This window comes from Tamandua tetradactyla, chromosome 15, assembly GCF_023851605.1.
Source record: "Tamandua tetradactyla isolate mTamTet1 chromosome 15, mTamTet1.pri, whole genome shotgun sequence".
Taxonomy (NCBI): Eukaryota; Metazoa; Chordata; class Mammalia; order Pilosa; family Myrmecophagidae; genus Tamandua; species Tamandua tetradactyla.
In genome coordinates, this window is record NC_135341.1 from 30,363,914 (window position 1) to 30,385,004 (window position 21,091).

The window sequence follows — 21,091 nt, forward strand, 5'->3', positions numbered from 1 at the left end:
GGCACGGAGGAGGAAAGCCTCCCTGTGTTGTGAGCCCAGCCAGACTTACATGTGCTCCCACCCTGCTTTCCCACACGTTAAGAAATGCACAAATGGGAAACTGTTTGTGAGGTTAATTCATGTCAGGTAGAGACCTGCCTAATCATTATAGACATGTGCTCCCTTATTTTGCATGATGGGCTTGAAAAGGAAAACAGTAATTTACAACACTTCCTGTACTAAAACCTCTCCAAACACTACTTATCAAAGGGCAAGTAAAGATAGCAACACCTATACAACAACATCCATTCTACCTGGGTCCTCAAAGTTGTAACCATCATCACTTCTGGAAATATGGCACTTTTTTCCCTTTGAGTATCCAAGAAAGAGAGAGTCAGTGAAGTCCTTTCTCCAGTGAAGTGCTTCACTGAATTGAGATTTAGAAGGACTGGTAGAAAAAATGACCAGAGGTTTTAATCCCTGTTATCCTAATACCTTTGGGACACATGCCCATCTTGTGGCACTATTTCAAGAATTTAAAATAAAGTTCCCAACATAAGCACTCATCTCTCCCATGCCTTTCCCACTGTTTAGGAAAAAAAAAATCCAAGACATTTTTGTCCACCACAAACATACAACCCTAACTAAGGTGCTCGTTGTAAGGGCTGGTACTGAATGGTTCAGATCTGGCCCCACATTCATTCTATAAAAAGAAGGGAGCCCCTCAGTAAGGGGCGAATGACACATCTTCGATGTTATACAAGTTGTTGAAAAATTGTGGATTTGAAAGAGTCATGTTTTAAATCTTTCATGATGAAAAGTAATGGTTTTTAGGATCCAGAAGATACTCCTACCACATTTCTGGGATGCAGAGCAGTGACGTAAGAACATTTAAGGGGGAGGTAGCGGAACTTCCTCCATAGCAGCGTGGGTTTTACTTCATGAAATCTGAGGGGACAATAACTACTCTGATTTGGATAAGCCACAACCCATGGCTCTGCATATCACTCTCCAGCATAGCAGGGTTTAAGCAAGCGAACAGCATCAAGGGAAAACCTGAGGGTGGGGGTGGGGGGAATATGGTATAGTCCTTGATCTCTAAAGGGAATAATTTGATTTGGGGGAGTTAATCTCACTGCGAAGTGGAAAGCTAACTTGTTTAGAAGTAAACAAGTACATTTGAAAGAGCCAATGATTATTTCATGTGAAATTGAATCACAATTATTTACATGTTTTAAATGAGACTGAACACAGTAGTTTGGCAAGACACTAGAGTTCAGGAAATACAAGACGTTTCACCGAATTCATGCTTGTAAATGAAGTGGCTAAAATGTTAAAATTTGTAGGCATTAAAATGTATCGTTCACAACACCAATGTACTCCTACTGGCAAAATCTGCCTCTCATTGGTGTAATGCAGTATCCTATCACTACTAAATATGTATAATCCATGATTAGAATTCTACAGTTTTATGCACCAAGGGCTCAAGTGGGCACAAGAAATGGTAAAAAAAAACAAGAGTTATTTTCCATAGGGTCTGGTTGATGCAATAACCTCATCACTGACTGTTCCTGACTGAAACTATCAGTTTTACCTTCCAGGTTGAGAACTCTGGAAGAAGGAACTGACTACAGTCCCGCTGTTCTCCTACCTCACTGTCAACACAAATGGGTTTGTGGATTATGCTTTCTAATCTAACGTTTATGAAGCTTGTACTCTGTGCTAAGCACTATGCTAAGTGTGAGGGTCATATGATGTTTTCTAACTCACACATAAATGGTATGAGGCAGGGATCATTATTATTTTGCCCTTTATGGACATGAGCAAACTGAGGTCCAGGATGATTATAAAACTGGCCATGATCATTACACTATTAAGTGGCATCGATCAGACCACAGTCCAGTCACAGAGCACATCTCCCAGCCTTTCCTCAAGGAAAATGCCATGTTCCCAAGTGCAACAGATCCATTTGAGAGGTCCTTTCCAGAAGATCTGGTTGGTGGGAACACCTGCAGGGCACTCACTAAGAACAGTTGGAAGACATGCGGTAAATCACCCACCCAGCATGAGACCTCAACAGGAAATTAGAGTAGCTTGTAGGAAAATGGAATCCCTGAATGATGGTTCTCTGAACTGTAGCCCATGGAGCATGTCAACACAGATTCAAGGCCAATTGCTCCCTTTCAGTTTAGTGGATAAATGAAAGGTGCATGGAGAGAGGTGATGAGAGAAGAAAAGTGTAGCCAAAGCTTTAGGAGCTTCCAGGAAGATGAGCAAAGCTTGTGTGCAGACAACAAAGTAAACTGATGATAATATGAATTTTATGAAAAATGATGAATGATGATATAAAAAAAGTACATACTAACAAACAAAAAACAAAAGAACCAATTTGTCCTAGAAATGAATAACTATCTTGCCAGCATTGAAATGTGACAAGACGTACTGACAGTGAGCATGTAATATATGATCATTTGTCTTTTTGATTACTTTTCTTAACTGACTACATGTATTTAACTCTCACAATTGATTCATATTCCAAGGAAATAAATCTTTGTGGATGCCTTTTGTGGCAGAGGGAGGTGGGGTATTAAGAAGGATAGAAATATGCTGAATAATAGTAAAATGTTACTTTTTTCAAAGATAATCCAGTTTTGTTAAGCTTGTTGACAGTCACAAATGCCCAGAAAGTATGGGCCAAGTTGTTTTCGATTGCTATTTGAATAACAGATTAATTTAATAATCAGCAGGATATTGAATGACAAAAATTATTGGTTGGAATGGCCAAACCACCAACCCTAATGACATTCTTATGTAAATTCTTATTTTCTTTTAGGCTCCTACATTCTTAATAAACCCTATATTTTTGAAAATCCTTTATTTAAAAAAAAAAACCATTGCATATTATCCCTCTATGGTATAATATATCTATGTTATAGATGAATGTCCACTGAGTTGTCAATTTAAAGTTTTCTATTTAGAGCAACTCATCCATTCCTTGATGTATTTTCCATATAAAACCATCAAGGGTTTCTGCAAACAGGACACAGAAGTGGAGTGAGGAGCAGCCATTCTTCAAAATTCTTTGGAGACCAAAAGGACATTTACTATAGGGCTAGAACCACCTGACATGGTTTCCTGTGTTCTAGCAAAATGTTTAGACACCAGGGTCATCTGCTCTTTTCAAAGAGATCGGCAGATTATTAATGACAGCCCATGAAGTGTGTTCCCGTGGGAAGTGAACAGTTCTTTGGGATTGTTGCTCTATGGTTTGCCATGGCTTGTGGAGGAAAGTAATCAGTGCCTTGAGACCGGTTTGTAATGGACACAGTTTTGTATGTTCCATTGTGGGAGGCAAGATGTTTTTCTATGAAAAAGATCTTAGTGCATAGTTTTTGAAATACTATAATTTTCACCAAACTCAGCTTCCAGCTTACTTCTGGCCAAATGTTATAGAATGGTGTTATTTTTGAATGTCACTGCCCCTGACCTGAAGTTACCTAAAAAGTTGATCAAAAATTAATAATTGGCTTAGAGAGTTAGTCCTGTGAAATCCCGTTCTTTTCAGAGGCAAATGTTGACAAATTTCTACACAAATTAGAGGTAAAGCAGATGTGCAAATATGGCTTTCTGTTTGTCACCAAACATTTTGGCCGAGAAATATATGAGCCATGAGGAAGGAGAGAAAATGATAATACGTTACTTTTTTCCTCAACAGATTGCATTCCAAAAATACAATGTTCATAGGAAACACATGATTTATGTTGATAAAAATTTGATAAATATTCTGACATATCTTCTAATTCTATTTCCAAAAAAATCCCATTTCATAAAACAGTATACAGAAGGATAAAGGGAATGGGATATGCAAAAGATAAGAATAAAAGTAAGTGTTGATCCCTCAAAAATACCCCAAATGGGTATTTTTATGAGTGTATTATATATGATATGAGCATTATATTAGAATTTTATAATAAAGCCTCACCAAAATTTTTGTATTGGAAAAATATAGCCATGAATTTATTTCCCCTTCAACTAGTTACCCCAGCCACCACATCAGTTTCTACTGCCCCCCAGATAATACAGCAAGAGCAGCAGAAGAAAAAGAAGCAAATGAGAGATTTTTTTTCTTCTTTTATGAGCAAAGATGTTGGGGGAAAAACAGGGGTGGCAAATGGCATTTCTGAATCAAGAAATTACCATTATCACTGTTACTGCTACTTGTTCTCCTTTCATCTGGAATCTGATAATTTTTCCCCCTCCTTAAAACCCTTCTGTTGAGGTGGTGTGATGGTGGTGCAGTGGCAGAATTCTCGCCTGCCTTACTGGAGACCAGGGTTCGATTCCTGGTGCCTGCCCATGCAAGCAAGCAAGCAAGCAAGCAAGCAAACAAACAAACAAACCCTTCTGTTGTGGGTCTGGGTAGCATTTGAAGTTCTCTTTGGCAAAATCAAAGGGGCAAAGTGAACTGGCCCTGACTCATTTCCTGTCTCTTCTCATCTCTCTTTCATCCCCAACTGTTTCAACTTCTCACAATTTTTTTAACAAAACACAATTTATCTTGTCTCCACAATGCTCTTCCCTTCAGCATCAAATCTGAATCTTATCCATCTTTGCATTCTTCAGTGCACCAGCACTGGTCCTGGGCTGTAGCAGAAACTCAGTGATCTTCGGATGAATGAAAGGTAGTCTTTTCTTCAGTTTGAAATCTTGAGGCCGCTTACTTAAATCAAACTGTAGTCATACTTTGGTTTCTACTTATGAGTCCATAAGGAAAAATATGGATTGTGCCGGTAATTTTCTATCTTGGTTCTATTTGTTTTCTTGCTTAAAATGTAAATATGAAACCCAACTTGTGTTCCAAACCAACCTGTGTTCCACTAAATATCATGGCATATCATTTGATAAGAGATACTGGCCACCTCACAGAGTTTGTAGTTATAATGACTGGTGTAATATCCCCCTGGACAAAAGATTCTCAATCACTATAAATCAATAGAGTCTGCTTCAGAGAATCAGAGCTGTGAACTGTCAACAATCCTTAAGTCATATATTATGAACTTTGGTCATTTGGGATAGATATATATTGTGCCTTTTTCTAGGGGGAATGCTATAGTAGTGAAATGATGTTAGACTTCTGAAAGAAAAAATTCACATTTGGACAGAATAAGTTTATGGGGGTTAAAAATATCTCATAAAGATGGTATTATTATATGTGGCCATTTTTTTGAGTATTTATGTGTCAGTCATTATGCTAAATTCACAACATAAATTTTCTCATGTCATTTTCACAAGCCCATGATATGCTTACTATTTTATCTCCAAAATTACCCACGAGGATACTAAGTGCTAAGGAGTTAAGGTTATTGTCCAAGATCACACAGGTAATAATTAATGTAGCTTCAGGATTCACACACTGAACTCTGATTCCAAGTCTCCTGCAGGAAGTCACCATTCTTGTGGTGGCTCTAGAATACCTTCAGTCGGAATACAAAGTGATGAAATGGTGGATTAGGGAAATGTCAAAGGCATCCTACTCCAAACACTCAGATGTTCTGGATGAAATACTATTAACACACAGAAATATTTAAATGTAAACAGAGTTTATAAGAAAGGATATTAAAAATCAATTTGTACATATGTAGGTAAGTGTCAAAGGTTGATACTCTAGAGATGTCTGGGTCTCTAGATAAGAAAAATAACATTACCCTTGAGAAATCAAACTTCAAATCTAAACTACATGCTGCATGGGAAAAAAAGATTTGCCGTAATTACATGGTGCAAAAATTCCTAAAGACAAAAACTTACAATTACAAGTATTCCCAGGCAGTCAATACCAATAGGCTCCAGGATAGAAGACCAAATGCAAATCCACTGTAAAGAGAAATTTAAGCTATATTCTAGTCCCACAGAAATAGTAGTTAATACTGAAGATCAGTTCACAGTCAAAAATGGCAAAGCACACAAACAAATAATCAATCTACCATGAAAGATAGTCGGTGGACAAAAGAAAAGGGAGAATGGTACCTCGAGAATTTAAACTACTAGAACAATTTCAAAAGGTACAGGTATAGGAAACCTAGAATAAGACTGTATAAAAAAATACAAATTTTTAAAGAAGCAAGTAAAATTTCTAGAAAAAAAATTATCACTATTAGAAACACAGTGGATTCTTTAAGTAGCATACTAGACTAAATAAAAAAGGAAAACAGTGAAGTGGAATATAAGACTAAAGAAATTACAATAAATTATATCTATATATATAGACACACTTCAGTGAAATTTCAGAACATTAAAGAGAATGTAAACCTTTAAAAGCCATCAGAGGGGGGAAAAACCAGATGACTTACTAAGGAACACAGCTAAGGCCAAAAGACAATGGAAAATCTTCAGAAGACTCCAATTTAGATTATACTGAGTTAAATTATCATTGAAGGGTACATAATAAAGAAGACATTTTAGACAAAGAATGCAAGAAGTTATCACTCCCAGATCATTCCTGATAAAAATGTCTAAACAATGTAAAACAAAAAACAATGGGGAAGAAAAAAGAATGCGGAATAAATAAATTGATAAACATGTAGGTAAACAAGTAATTTACAATAGACAACAATAACAATAAAATATTGAATGGGTTAAAAACACAGTAGAAACAAAATGCTAGAAAAATCTTATATGGAAGAGATGGGTCAAGTCAGAGGGTTCTAAGTTTTTGCTTGTTCTGGAGGAGGGAGGAATTCTGACCAATCACAACATTTCTAAAAAGCTAACGATAACTACTAAAGGAAAAGAATATATACTTTATACACTAGGAAGGAGCAAAAGGAATAGAGAAAACTCAAATTCAATAGAAGACAAAAAAGGAAGAAGCAAAGATAAAAAGCATGGTGAATTAAAGCATATAAAATAATGGTAGAAATAACTCCAAACTTATCAGTAAACACAAAAAGTTTTAAAAAAACTAAATCTGTAATATATAAAAATATAAAATCCAGTTATAATCTGTTAATATGACACAATCCTAATGCAAAATGACAAAGGAATTTTGAAAATATACCTAGGAAATACTAGTAAAAGGAGAGCAGCTCTTCCTGCACTATTGAGAAACAAAATAGACATTAGCACAAAGCATTTTCATGTATGAAAAGAGTTACTACACAGCAATAAAAGGAGTGGTTTATTAGGAAACTACACCAGTCCTGAACAGGAATGTCCATGGTGATATATGCTATACTCAGCTTCAAAGTATAGCAAGCAAAATGAGTGGAATTAAATAAAGAATTTGAAAAATCCATAAGCCTGATGAGAGATTAACTGATGTCTAAAATAGACACACATACACAAAGATTTGAAACAGGATTAACACACTTAGTCTAATAGGTCCATACTGGTCCCTGTACCCAGCTCTTCGAGAATTTACCTTGCTTTCAAAGATATATGGAAAAGCATTAAATCACAAAGCAAGTCTCCACAAATACTATAAAGCTCATGCTATACAGCACAGAGTGTCATTTAATTAGCATCACTAATAACAGCCTCAAAATCCATATACTGGGAAATATTAAAACACTATTCAAAAATTTACAGATCAAAAAGTGATGAGAATTATAAAATTGTTAGTGTTTACTAACATGAAAGGCCTATTTATTAAACTTATGGAATGCAGAGAGAAATTGTATATATATGAAATAAAATGAAGATATATATATTTGAATATATATTTATGTGTATAAGTTAAGAAAACTATGAAAGCTAAGCACCAAAACCAAAAAACACTACAAAATAAAAAAGAGAGTAAATTCACAAAAAGAAGAAGAAAGGTAAGAAATAGAGAGTAAAAGAAAGAACAGGGAAGAGTAGACAAATTAAATGGTAGGTTTTTTTAAAAAGACTAAATATGTCTCTGGCAGTGCTGAGAGAGACAGAGGGGTGGGGTAGGGGGAAAGGAGAAGGAATCAAGTGAAAAACCAAGAATTTTAAAGGGACAAAACTACAAATATTATAGTAGCATTTCTAATCAAAAGAGAACACTTAACAAGTTCATCCCAAAAACTTGAAAACTGAAATAAAATAGTAAATTTTATAACAAATAATATCACTAAAATCATTTCAAAAAGAAATATAAAATCTAAAGAGATATCTGTCTAACCATTAAGGAAACTCAGTGGCTATAAATTAAAAAAAAAAAAAGGGAAACAAAAACAGATAATTCAAGTTTTGACAAAATGTTACAGTGATTAGAAAAAGAGTGAAAACTCTCCAAGTACTTTTATGATACTTTTGATCAGAGTTGATGCTCTAGGGAAGAACATTGGGGAGACAAGATAAATTGTGGTTTGTTCAACAAATTGTTAGAAGTTCAGAGAATCTGAAACAGAGTTGGGGGTGAGGAGAGAAGAGACAAGATGGGGATGAGTCAGGGTCATACACACACACACACACACACACAAATAAAGTCTAGATGGGTTACAGTCCTAAATGAAAGGTGACTCTGTAAAGTGTTCAAAAGGAAAATATATGAGAATATTAAGGTTGTTAAGGAATAACCTTAATAGCAAAACCAAATGACAGTACAAGAAGAGAAAAGTATAGCTCACTCTCCTTTTGGGGCATAGGTGCAAAATTCCATAATATAATGAATAAAGTGAATCTAATACTATGTTGTTTTGTTTTGTTTTTAATCATAACAATGAAGCTCTTTCCTGGGAAAGCAAGTGTGTTTTCATATTTGACAACCTATCTACTGTTAAAGATATTTATTAGTGAATGTATAAATATGTGACCTTAAAACTTTTAAAATTATCAATGCAAATCAACATACAAACAAATTTAAAATGATTTTAATAATGGGTATAGAAAATATATTTTATGAAATTCCACATCCATTCAGGTTTCAAACAATGACAATAGCAACAGAAATGGTTTGCTGTAACCTAATAAATGGCTAACTGCCAAAATCCAATAGCAAACATCACAGTTAACAAGGAATGATTAGAAACAGTCCCTTTAAATTGGGAATAAGACATAGTTGTCTCCCTCCCGGCTACTATTCAGTAATGTATCAGAAGTACACTACAATAAAAAAAACAAAGAAACATTAAGTCCTATGGAAACTGGAAACAAAACTTCACAAATGATATTACTGTCTATGCAAAAAGTCCAAGAGAACCCATACACAAACTGTGAGATCTAAAAGAGCATTTAGCAATTTGCTTGATATAAGATATTCAATGGACAGACATCGGTGTTCCTACACACTAGAAAAGGCCAACTAGAAAATATAGCTCAAAATATATACAATTTATGATAAAGAAAAACTACAAGTTGTCTAGGAATAAATGACAAAACTAAAATTATAAAACTATTAAAAGTTATAGAAAAAGACATGAATAAAGATATGTAGTTTATGAATGGGAAGTCCAAGATCATGAAAGATAGCAATCATCTTCAAATTCATCTGCAATATATAGTAGTTTAAGTCAAATTACAGCAAAATTCAGGGAAATTAGCAAGCTGATTCCAAAAGGTAATGTGAAAGAACAAGTCAAGAATAATTAAGACAACTTAGAAGAAGAATAAGGAAAGAACACTGGTACTCCTAAATATCAAGGTACCTTCTAAAGCTATAAGGGGTATGGCACAGATGCAGGTGTTGACAAACCGTAAAACCTGAAAACAAATCTGTGTATAAATGAGATTTCAGTCCATTGCAGACATGTTATGTGAAAATACAGTGGGAACATCAAGATTATTTAATAAATAGTGCTTAGATAATGGGCCAACTAAATGGAAAACTGCTAAATTAGAGCCCTACTTCATGTCACACAGACACACAAATAAAGTCTAGATGGGTTAAAGTCCTAAATGAAAGGCAACTCTTTAAAGTGTTCAAAAGGAATATATATGAGAATATCATGTCAGAGCAGAAAAGAATGTCTTAAACAAGACACAAATTGTAAAAGAGGAATAAATTAGGCTACATTAAAATAACATTAAAAAGTTTCATGCATCAAAAAACATCTTATCATCACTGAAGAGACAGGAAAGAGAATAGGAAAATACATGTATGATGCATAAGAAACTGTGTCTGGAACATAGGAATGATACCCAAGTCAGTAAGAATAGAACCAACCACCCAAAAGGGAACTGGTCACGGGAACGAAGAAACCAGGAACCCAAGATGACCAGTAGAACATGCTCTACCTCATTAGTAATCAAGAAATACAGAACAAAACTCTGAGCAACTATTTCCAAAAATCAGATTTGGGAGAATGCTGAAGGCTTGATGCTTTCAATCCAGACACCTAAAGACACTATCCCAGCAATACCGACTGGTCACTGGAAAAACACCAGTTGGGACTTTTTCAAACTTCAACAAACTGGTCTAAAAATAGCCTATATTCCAAGATGATTTTGAATACTTCCCAACCTCTAAACTATCTCTCTAACAAAGCCAAGTGAAGTTTCTTCCAAGCTGATGGAAATAGTTCCCCACCCAGGAGGGCAGCCATGAATTCCAGTTCTCAGTGTAAATGTGTGTCTGCTGCTTGCACTGGTCCATCTGGGAAAATTCTAAGCTGTGTGGAAAGGTGGGAGTGAGCTTACTTGGAGCAGTCTTCACAGGCAATGTTCCCTGTGGTCTCCTTGATGGTGCGCTCAGAGACAAATGCCGGGTATTCAGTATCACAAGGCTCCAGGGTCTGCTTCAATTTTTGGGCTGTAGGGAAAAGGAGAAAAAAAATAAATAGAGAACACAAGGCCTGGGCTCAATATTGTGACTGGCTGCCCACAGTTTAACTCAGAACGCAGTTTCACCCCTGCTGCTCTATGATTTTTCGAGGCACAGCATAATGCATTTTCTAATTAGTCAAGTAATTTCATCTACCAAGCAACTTTATAAGCTATAATTCCTCAAGCTGTTGTGTTGGCTCGATCAGTTATCATTTATGCATCACAAGAATTCTACTTTCTGGGACAACATCAGTCACTGGGTCTCTGATCTCACAATTACTCAATCTTAGCAACAACACATATTTATATCTGAATAAATGTACAAAATATAAGTTATACCATATTATTTAGGGTGAGACAGAGGTCATGATACAATTGCATGGTTTTATTATAGAAAGAAAATTGAAATATAAACTAGTAAAATACATAATTTCTTTGAACCACAGCCATGAACTAAATCCTACTATTATGAAGTTCTTTGTCTAATAGTATACCATGTGTGTTTTTTGAGCATTAGATAACCCTACACACAATGTCCTTGGATGAGTACAGAATAGGAACTCATAAAGGCTTGGCAATTAAATTATTTGAACTAGTTATGCCCAGTGGGCAAGTGACAAAACTTCTCTAAGTCTTAATTTTCTTATTTGTAAACTGGGGATAATAGTTCTTATATTAGAGGTTGATGTGAAAAGCAAATGAAACGATATATGTCAAGTACTTTGTATAGTACCTGGAACAAAATGAGTACTGACTGAATGTCAATTAGTAACAGCACTAGCATTCTAATGAAGTACCACTGTGACATTAAAATGATTTTGATGACAAAGATAATAGGCACTATAGCATAATGGTTAAGGGCAAAGGCTCTGAAATCAGAGAAGTTTGCAGTATAAACCCTGCTCTACTGCTTCTAGCTAATCCTCAGTAGTCTCATCTGTAAATGGGGGAATCCTGATAATACAGGTATATTTCAAGGGAGATCTACTCATTAACATTTTCCCAATAGAATGCTACTTTAAAGAGGTATGTACCTCTCAATACAAAAGTATTGGCTTTTATATAGGAAAATATTTACATATAATTTATGTTTGCATCTCCAAAACTTAATAGGATTTTAACAAAATGATGCGTTGACAAAGTAGCAAGTTACATTCCAAATACAACAGGTGAATGTCAGAACGATGTAGATGTCCTGTAGGGTATGCCAAGTGTCAATAGTAAGTGCATGTATATCTGGGATGAAGCAGCACAGGGTTACTGAAGGCAAACCAACTGTTTGGAATCAACCAGATAATTGCCTGGCAATCAGGAAGCTAAGCTTTAAGCATTTGTATCTTAACATGATTGTTTCTTATATATAGGCTTTTCATTGAGCTTTAATTGGTTGGGGGTTTGGAATCAAGCCATAATACATTGTAATTTTCCTTATTTAAAAGGAAAGGAAGTAGGCTTCCAAATACTCTTTCTATGTAGAGTGTGATTTTCAGGAACTGGCCACTGACATTAAGGGAAGACAACCATACCTAACCCTTAGGGTTCTTCTGAGAAATAAATGGACTGAAGGATATACAGCTCTTAACTGAATGACACATGTGCACACTTTCACGCACACACATACAAACTCTTTACGAGATGTTTAGTTGCTAGCCAGTGTTAGTGTAGTGGGTTGAACAGTGACTCCTCAAATTCACGTCCACTTGGAAACTCAGAAGGTGAAGTTATATGGAATAAGGTCCTTGCAGATGGAATTAAGATGAGGATCTTGAGATGGTTATAATGGATTAGAATGGGTCCTACATCCAAGACACGTTATGGAAACCAAGGTAGAAGACCAGGTGAAAGTGGAAGCAGAGATTGGAGTTGTGCTGCCACAAGCCAAGGAACACCTGGGCTATCAGAAGCTGGAAGAGACAAGGCAGGATTCTTCCCTGGAGCCTTTAGAGGGACTGCAGCCCTGCTGATACCCTGATTTTGGACTTCTGTCCTTTAGGACTTTGAGAGAATACATTTCTGTCCTTTAAGCCATCCAGTGTGCAGTCATTTGTTACAGCAGCCCTATAGAACTAGCACAGTTACCCTCTACATGCCAAGGCCTAGGCTACTTGCACAGCAGCTAAGGGCACAAATCCTATGTTTGATGAATCCTGCCACTGCTGTGGGGCACTACATGAGTAAAAACTCTCTATACCTTAGTGTCCTCAGCTGTAAAATGGAAATAGTGGTACCAACCTCACATGGTGTTTGAGGATCAAATGAAGCAATGCATATGAAGTGGTTGGCATGTTACAAGTGTTTTTTAAGTAAATGCTTTTAGTACCACCACTCACAACTTACTTCTACTACATATGTTATTCCATGGAATCCTCAGACTGTCGACCTTTTTGAACGAATGCTTTTTGGTTAGGTAAAGCAGCACACATCTGCCTCCCTGCCTCCCGACCCCCCATGGTACAGGGTTCACTGTCACACTTCTGAAGGGCCATGTCTCGACACTGTCTACCACTCCTTTCCCCAGCACCACTGGCTCACCAGAACGGTCAGTAAATGCTTGCTGAATAAATAAATGATTCTCCTGATTAGTATATTTCAAGCAGATAAAATGGATAAGGGAAGCATGAGAATCTCAGACTCTGATGGCAAACTGTCTTCAGGTGAGGGGCAAGATGATTTTAGGTGAACCAGGCCCAACAGTAACAACCTAGGCACACAGTTGGTATGGCATGGGCTTCGTAATTCCTTTCCAATGACTCTGATTTTGTCAGGAGATGTCTTTGCTTGGTGCTAGGGAGTTTTTGTTTTGTTTGCTTTCTTACCACCTTTCTTTCAGTTTCATTTCTTTCATTTGCTATTCTCTTCTTTTAACATATGGGGGCCAAACATAAAGCTCAAGGTACCTGGTTACAATTTGGTAACACTTTTTATTTCCATGGTTCTTCTTTTTGCATTTGATTTCTCTGGTTAGCAAGTGATACTGATCTTTTATTTAGAAAGCTTCCTTTTAAATTTTTAAATTATTTAAATTTTGAAAAGTGAGTCAATTAAAATGAAATAAAGATTAAACAAATAATACCATAGGTTATAAGTAGATGCAGCACAAGCATGCAGATGGCATGTAATGACGTAATGACAGTAACAGCAATATGTATTAAGCAATCACTGTACACCAGATGCTGATTTGTTTGACATGCATTCATTCATTTAACAGTAAAATATGAAAAAAATAAACTTTGCGGTAGGAGCAATCATTATCTTTGTTTTGCAAATGAGTGTGTATGGAGGGACAGAGGACTGAAAATAAAGTACAGAAAATTCATCGAGTGTATGGCAGTTAGAATTTGAACTTCAGCTGTCTGACTCCAGCATGTACACATTTAATTGCTTTGTGAAGTTTGGCCAAAGGGGAAAAGGGCTTTGGGTCAGGCTGAGATAGGCAGCCCATGTGATTTAATAAGCTTGATAATTGTACCTTCTCTAATTCTAATTTTCTGGGCCCAGTTACAATTTAATGTCTCCCACATGCAACAGTGACAGTCATTTGGCTCTGAGGCTTTCAGGAGATGAAATTCTTGTCCCTTTGACAACTGCAGGACACCTATGATGAAGTGGTGATATAAAACCTTCAAGTCTGTTTGCAGCATGACTATAGATTGGCTGGAAGTTGCTTGATGTGCTTTTGGGAAGCACATGAATTACCATATAAACAGTGGCTACATTTAACCTAAATATCATGGTTTGACGGGAAGATCTTTCTTTGTCTAGAGTGCTATGAAAAACACCATATCCATTTGCCAGTCATTACTGTTCATCTGTGGAATTTCAAACCATTAACTAAGACTGCCAGTAATCTACTGGGTACTGTTTTAACTCTTTGGCATTCTAAAGCTCATTATCTTAGAAAGTTTTAGGTATGTGAGGATCACGGAGCTCAGCTAGGCTGATTCCTTCTATTTCCAAAAGGGAAAACCAAGGCTCAGATAGCAGAGACAGCCACCCTGGAGTCCCATAGAAAGTCACTCATCATGATCATCATTTACGTGAACAGCAAGCCACCACGACCACCTCTACACCAATTCTGTATTCACTAAGAACTTACTCCATACCACGCACCCTTGCTGTGAACTGAATCATCATTCCCATGCAAAGAGCAAGGGTCTGCCACTTTCCTTATTTTACAGATGAAGAAACTGAAGTTCATTAAAATAAAGATGTCTGCCCAAAGTTACATTGCCATAAGTGGCATACGTTGCTATAAGCCCAGACATTCACATCCTAATGCCTAGATACTTGGCCATCACGCTGCCCTGCCTCCTACTACCACAGTTATGCTGGAGTCTAAAGGCAAAAGCCACCATGATCTATAACTCCTTTAAAACAAAGCACCCAACAGAGCATCTCAACAATTGAATTTTTAAAATTTTCCTTTAGCAACAAACGTCCCTGATGAGAATAACTGACGCGGGTTCACAGTGATTATGTGTAGACAACAGGGAATTAATAGATTTCCCATTTGAAAGGCCATCCTCTTCTTTTGTCTCAGTGAATGCTCCCCCATTCATAACCTGGTGCCAGCAAGCTCCATTCTCTTTATGCAACTTCCCCAAAATGATACCTTTGTGATAATCAAGCAGAAATGGGCTTCCACAGTCCCTTCCATTAAAGAAACGAAGCAGATAAACAGTGTAATTATGGATTCCATTTGTAGCTAAAACGAAGATGTATGTCTCAGCTCAGGGTCTTCATGTAGCAAGGGCATGGTAAATTTAGAATGAAGAAACCTTGCAAGTCAAGATCCTCTTGGCCCTTGAAACTCTTCTCTTCCTATACTAGATCCCTATACTGGGTCTAGGATACACATTTACATTGAATAACAAAACCAAATGATAATAGCCCCTTGGATGTGGTAACTCACCACTCTTGATTCAGTTTTTTTAAAATGGGGAAAGGCCTATCCATACCCAGCAGAGAGGTCTATGGGCCTGAATTAGGCAATTCACATGCAGCACCTGGCTCAATACAGGGGCTCAAAGAAGGCAAGCTGCTGCTCTCAAGGTTATCTGTGTTAGAACCCAGAGGGGCAGCTCTTCCACGCTGTCTGAATCCACTATCAGCTGTCTGACTTAAGTGCTTCAGAGAGATTTAGTGACACATTCTTACGGAACCCACTTTTCAGGCATGTTGAAGGGCTCTGGTAATGGTAAAACACTATATATCCGCATAGCACATATCTACAAAATAATTATTTGGCAACATTGCTCAACAGCCTGTGGGGAGGACCTCTCACAGTGAAATAATGGAGTGAGTTTATTTTTCTTGCTGGAAGTATTTATTAAAGGTCTTAAAGAAAAGCTTCCCAGGGCAGAAAACAGAGAACTTAACCATTACAATATTCCTCTTAACTAAAACTTAGGCCACTGTAGGTTCAGCTCTAGTGGTGGTGCTGTGTGTGTGTGTACGTGTGTGTGAACTTACAGAATGGGATGTGTGTGTGTGCATATTCCCATTCTGAAAGACCATATCTCCCTTCCTTGTTCACCACCCCCTACTCCTCAAACCCTGGGTCCAACCCTGGGTTTTGCAGCCTCAGCACTACTGACATTTTAATGATTTTTTTGTTGTGGGGGCTTTCCTGTGCCTCGCAGGATATTTAGCAGCATCCCTGGTCTCTACCAACTAGATAGCAGTAATGACCTCCTTCCCCACTTGCAACCACCAAAAATGTCTCAGACATTGAAGATGCTCCTGGGGGCGGGGGCAGGGAGGAGGAGGCAAAATTGCCCCCAGTTAAGAACCACTGGTCTGGGCAAAGATCACAGTGACTGGCATTCAACAAAACCTGAAGGACCAAAATATGAGTGTGTGCAGATACCAGGGCATGGAGAAGGGAAGTGGGCCAAGCCAAGAATGAGGAAATGGTGTAGAGGTTGGCATACTACAGAAGGTGAGGTCCTCATGCCCACTATTGAAGCTCCTCAGCCAGGGTAGGCAGGTGTGTATAGGTGTGAAAAGGGATGCCAAGAAGTAAAATACTGAAGATGGCCAGGCTACTGCCCTTAGCACTAAGCACTCTCCTAAGAAACAGCCAAAGTTTGGCAATAAGAACCACCACCACCACAATTTGGGTGCCCATCCGTCATATGCTAGCACCTGCTCTGAGCCACACCTGGCATGGGGGCTTTACATGCACTGTTTAACTCATTTTTCACAACCACATTCAGTCTATTACTATCTTTGTTGACAAATGGGGAAACCAAAGCCCATAGAAATCAAATGACCTGCCCAGGACCTCACAACTAGCAAGCAGCAGATAAGGCTGCCTGACTCCAAAGCCAGGGCACTTAACCACCTCAATGGATAGCTGCTCCAGCCTCTGAACACTGAAAGCCTGAGTGGGAGGGAGTGGGGATTTGTCCTGAGGTCACTGGTGCTAAGGACAGACCAGTCACTTAACCAACTTGCCATCCATTCTCATCCTATTGATTTCCTTTCTTCCTTTTCTCTCTTTTAATCTTTTTTTTTTTCCACCTCAATCATGCACTTTTGGAAAAGCTATTCAAATAAGGAAAGGAAACTGAAAAAGATAATAAACACCCATTTGGTAGGTTCCCTTTCATCTTTCTTTTTTCAAATCATATGCATTGCATGTATTATCCATCCATGAACAAAGGAGGTTCATGCTCTAGGTAAAATTTTCTTTTGAAAACACAAAAGTCTTTATTTCTCATTCATATTTTTCCCTCCACTTATTGAGCCCATTCATCACACTGATTGCTGACCCTGTTTAGCTCTGCATCCTCCTGCCCTGGCCAGTGGATGCCTTTTATGGTACATACAGTTTTGCATCTTATATTTACTTCTCAGATAACTTAGTTTCACACGCATTTCCCATTTTGTTAAAATTTTACAAAAGCAGAATAACATGCCTTTCTGTTGATGGGTTGTAACTTATTTTGAAATGTCCCTATTGTTAGACATATAAAGCATTTCTAGTTTTTGAGATCATAAATTCTCTGGCGATGAGCATCCTACCATAGAAACCTTTGTTCACATTTTGTGCGTTTTCTGAGGTTGATTCTAAATGTGGGATTATGGGCACTCACTGTCATTCAAAATTGGTACCCTTCCTCACCCCACCCCACCTCACCCTTGGCAGGGAGGGCTAAGGATTGAGCTCAAACTCTAAGGGTCACCAGGACAAAGGTGTGCGTGGATGACAGTGGTGGTGGATGGAACGTGGAATATGTTAGTCCTGCTCTATTGCACTGTCAGCTTCCCAGGGCAGAGTCAGCTCCAGACACCCTGGGATCTGGTCCAGTCTATCAGAGCAGCTCTATGCCGGCGTGAGCACAAGGAGGGCTCTGCAGGTGCTGCTCCACTTCATGTGCTAACAAACAAGAAATCAGTCCTTTTTGAATTTAGACAAAATGGACCTTTTGCCAAAGTTACAAAGCTATGTCTACAGTGACAGTAATGGCCATGGCCTGGCCCAAGAAAGATGTGATTTCATAAGCAAAGACTGAGCACTTACTATGTGCCACGTACTGGCTAGGTGCCAGGTGATAGCAATGATCAAAATGCAGCTCCTGCCATCAAGAAACTCTACTCCGATGTGGCACAAACACACTGAGGCAGTAATGGTGGAGAAGAGCTACAGTAAATTTGCGCACTGACTGTGACAGGAGCAAGGAGGGTATGGGCCTGAGTCTGACTGGCAAAACTGAAGGGATCCTCATAGACTGAGGTCTTCAGGGAAAGGACAAAGGAATGCCAAGTTAAAAAATATATCCAGTGCCCGGAGGAATGCTGAAATGTTACTAAACTATCACTGAAAAAACAGATAATTAATAATAATAACAATAATAATGGAAATAGTTTGCGAGGCCCTGATTAGGGGACAGGGATAAGAAATGAGGAAGGTATGGATGAACACATGAAGGAAAGAAAAGGATGCATTTGAGAAGCAGCAAGTGACTGAGCAAGTTTGGGGGTGGACTGCTGGGAGGTGACCCTCATTTAGGAGACAGACTGGACTTGGTTTTACAGGGTGTGGGGACTCAACAGTTTAACCCTCATCTTGTGGTGGTGGCCGTGTTCAGCAGCAGCATCATGAGTTAATTACAGGCACCAGTTTCTTCAAGAGGCCTGACCGCATTACAGTCACCGTGCTTAGCATATAACATTTTATCTCATTAAATTCTTACATGCAAAATAAACCCTGGGAGATACATATTTTCTCCATTTTATTTACTATGGGGAAACTGAGAATGAAGAGGTCAAATATCTTGCCAAAGCCCAACCTCGGGGCCAGAACTCAAACCCCAAGTTTTCTAACTTCACAACCTATGCCTCTAAGAATCTCCATCAATTGCTTTAGTGAAATTATTAACAGACTTGCATTTCATGAAGGTATTTCTGAAAACAAAAACAAGGTGGTTATCCACTCATTCAACCCAACAACGGTGAATAGTCTGTCTCCATAGATTTTAGCTTTTTGAAGAAGTACCTGCGCAGTGTTATGACCTCAAAGCCTTACTTAAGGAAACACGTCAAAGTGGACATTGAAAATGGGCTGCATGAAGCCTGTGGAATTGTTTCAGACTGGAAGACACTGCACTTAGCATGAAGGGTAGCTTTTTGCTGACAGAGCTGAAAATCATCACTTTGTCCTGGGCATTTTTATGTCAGCACATCCCTGAAGAAAAGTAGCCAGGGAACCCAGGGTTTATCACTCTGAGCTAGGAAACAGAATCCAGTTGTTGCTTACCTTTAGCTGTCATATCTGAGTGCCACCAACTGCAGAGATTAAATTCCACCAGGAACCTAAGCAAATGATGAAAAAGCCCAGTGTCACTTGTTCATCTGCACCCTGAACATAGCAGTGATGTTCCATGCTCTTCGGCCTTGCTCACTTCATTTGAAATCAACTGAGATATCAACATGGTTGGTACAGTTACCACCACATCTTTCCTGGGATTTATCTAACTTGTGAAAGGCTATTCTAACACCAGTGCCAGCCAAACCCCCAAATCAGGTTTACCTAGACTCAAGGACTCTTTGTTGAGAAAAATCTTGCTCTATAATCTGAAATAGTTGCCTAGTTGTTATTTCTCATTAGTCACTGTTATACTACATATTTTGATTCCAGGGTAAAAAACCAACTTCTAAAGGGCTTCCCTGCTTTGGTTCAGAAATACAAATAGAATATTCTCTCCTACCTAGACTACGACCCAAAGAAATAAAGGATGCTTTCAAAATGCAGAATACAACACAAACTTATTTAAGCCTACTATGTGTGTGTGGTTGTGGGGGGGAGCATGTAAATGTCTTTCTATGAAAATATGCCACAATTCAACTTCATGTAAAACCCGTATTTCTCAATTGTTAGTAAAGAGTGTAAAAGTAATGTAAATCACCATCCAAATGAATGGAGATCAAAATTCAGTCATTTAATTTTCAGGCTCTTACTTCACTGCCTAGCAGCTCATCCTCAATCAAAATCCTACTATCATCTGTGCATTCCTGGTCCCTTAGCCATATGGGGACCTACCCTCCACTTTAATTTATAAAATTTGTCAAGTTAACATAGATTTCATTCAGGCCATCAAGAAAACAACCTCTGTTCATCACACGGCAAGAAATTCTTCTTAAACCCAAAAAGCTCGGTCCCTAATGATGGAAAATAAGACTGAGAGAGTTTGGTGCCACTTCAGTTATCTGGTTTACATGCCTGTTCATAGAATTCTTCCATTTTGGTTAACAATATTTCTGTAATGTGTACAGAAAGTCAGGCCTTTCATATTCATGCCATTTCAAGTATGCCCAAGTCACAGATGCATCCAGCACTTTCCAGGGTAAACAATTAAATCACACCTGAGTGAGGCCCCCAGCCCATGACTGCACAGGCCCCCCCCCCTCCTGCACATGCTGACACACTCGAAGTAGTGCAATGGACAGCCACGGCAGTTTGTTCTTTTGAACACAGCCCACCCAGGCTGCATTAAAACAGCCAGACGTTCATGTTAAATTTAACAGTAACCACAGTAAATAAACTTGGTTTGTGTATTACAAGCTGTTGGTCTGTTAAACAATGACATAAGGGCATAAGCAGGACCATGAATAACTTAATATAAGATACTGTTTTGGTCTCAATGTTCAATATTTTGAGATGTTCAGTGAGGTTATCTCAGAGTATTATGAGTCTAATGGTTGTTAAAAGCATGAAGTCCTGTCTGCTGCTTCACTTTATAATATAAAAACAATAAGACTCTTAAAAAAAATGCAGCAAAATGTACTTACAAGACAAGTTCTGTCATTATCCATTTAACTGCAGCAAGGAAGGCATTATAAGGCTATAAAGAAGAATTCAATTAATTAAAAGCAATGT

General features: G+C 38.0%; 1 protein-coding gene across 1 annotated transcript in view; it reads right to left on the reverse strand.

Moving 5' to 3' along the window:
- The window catches only part of CACNA2D3 (calcium voltage-gated channel auxiliary subunit alpha2delta 3), a 987,429-nt gene that overhangs the window by 61,512 nt on the left and 904,826 nt on the right, over window positions 1–21,091 (reverse strand). The window contains exons 32-34 of the mRNA XM_077128978.1: window positions 21,004–21,056; window positions 19,472–19,527; window positions 10,582–10,693 (exon numbers count right to left, since the gene is read on the reverse strand). Coding sequence (XP_076985093.1) covers window positions 10,582–10,693; window positions 19,472–19,527; window positions 21,004–21,056 — 221 coding nt within the window. The remainder of the gene's footprint in view (window positions 1–10,581; window positions 10,694–19,471; window positions 19,528–21,003; window positions 21,057–21,091) is intronic.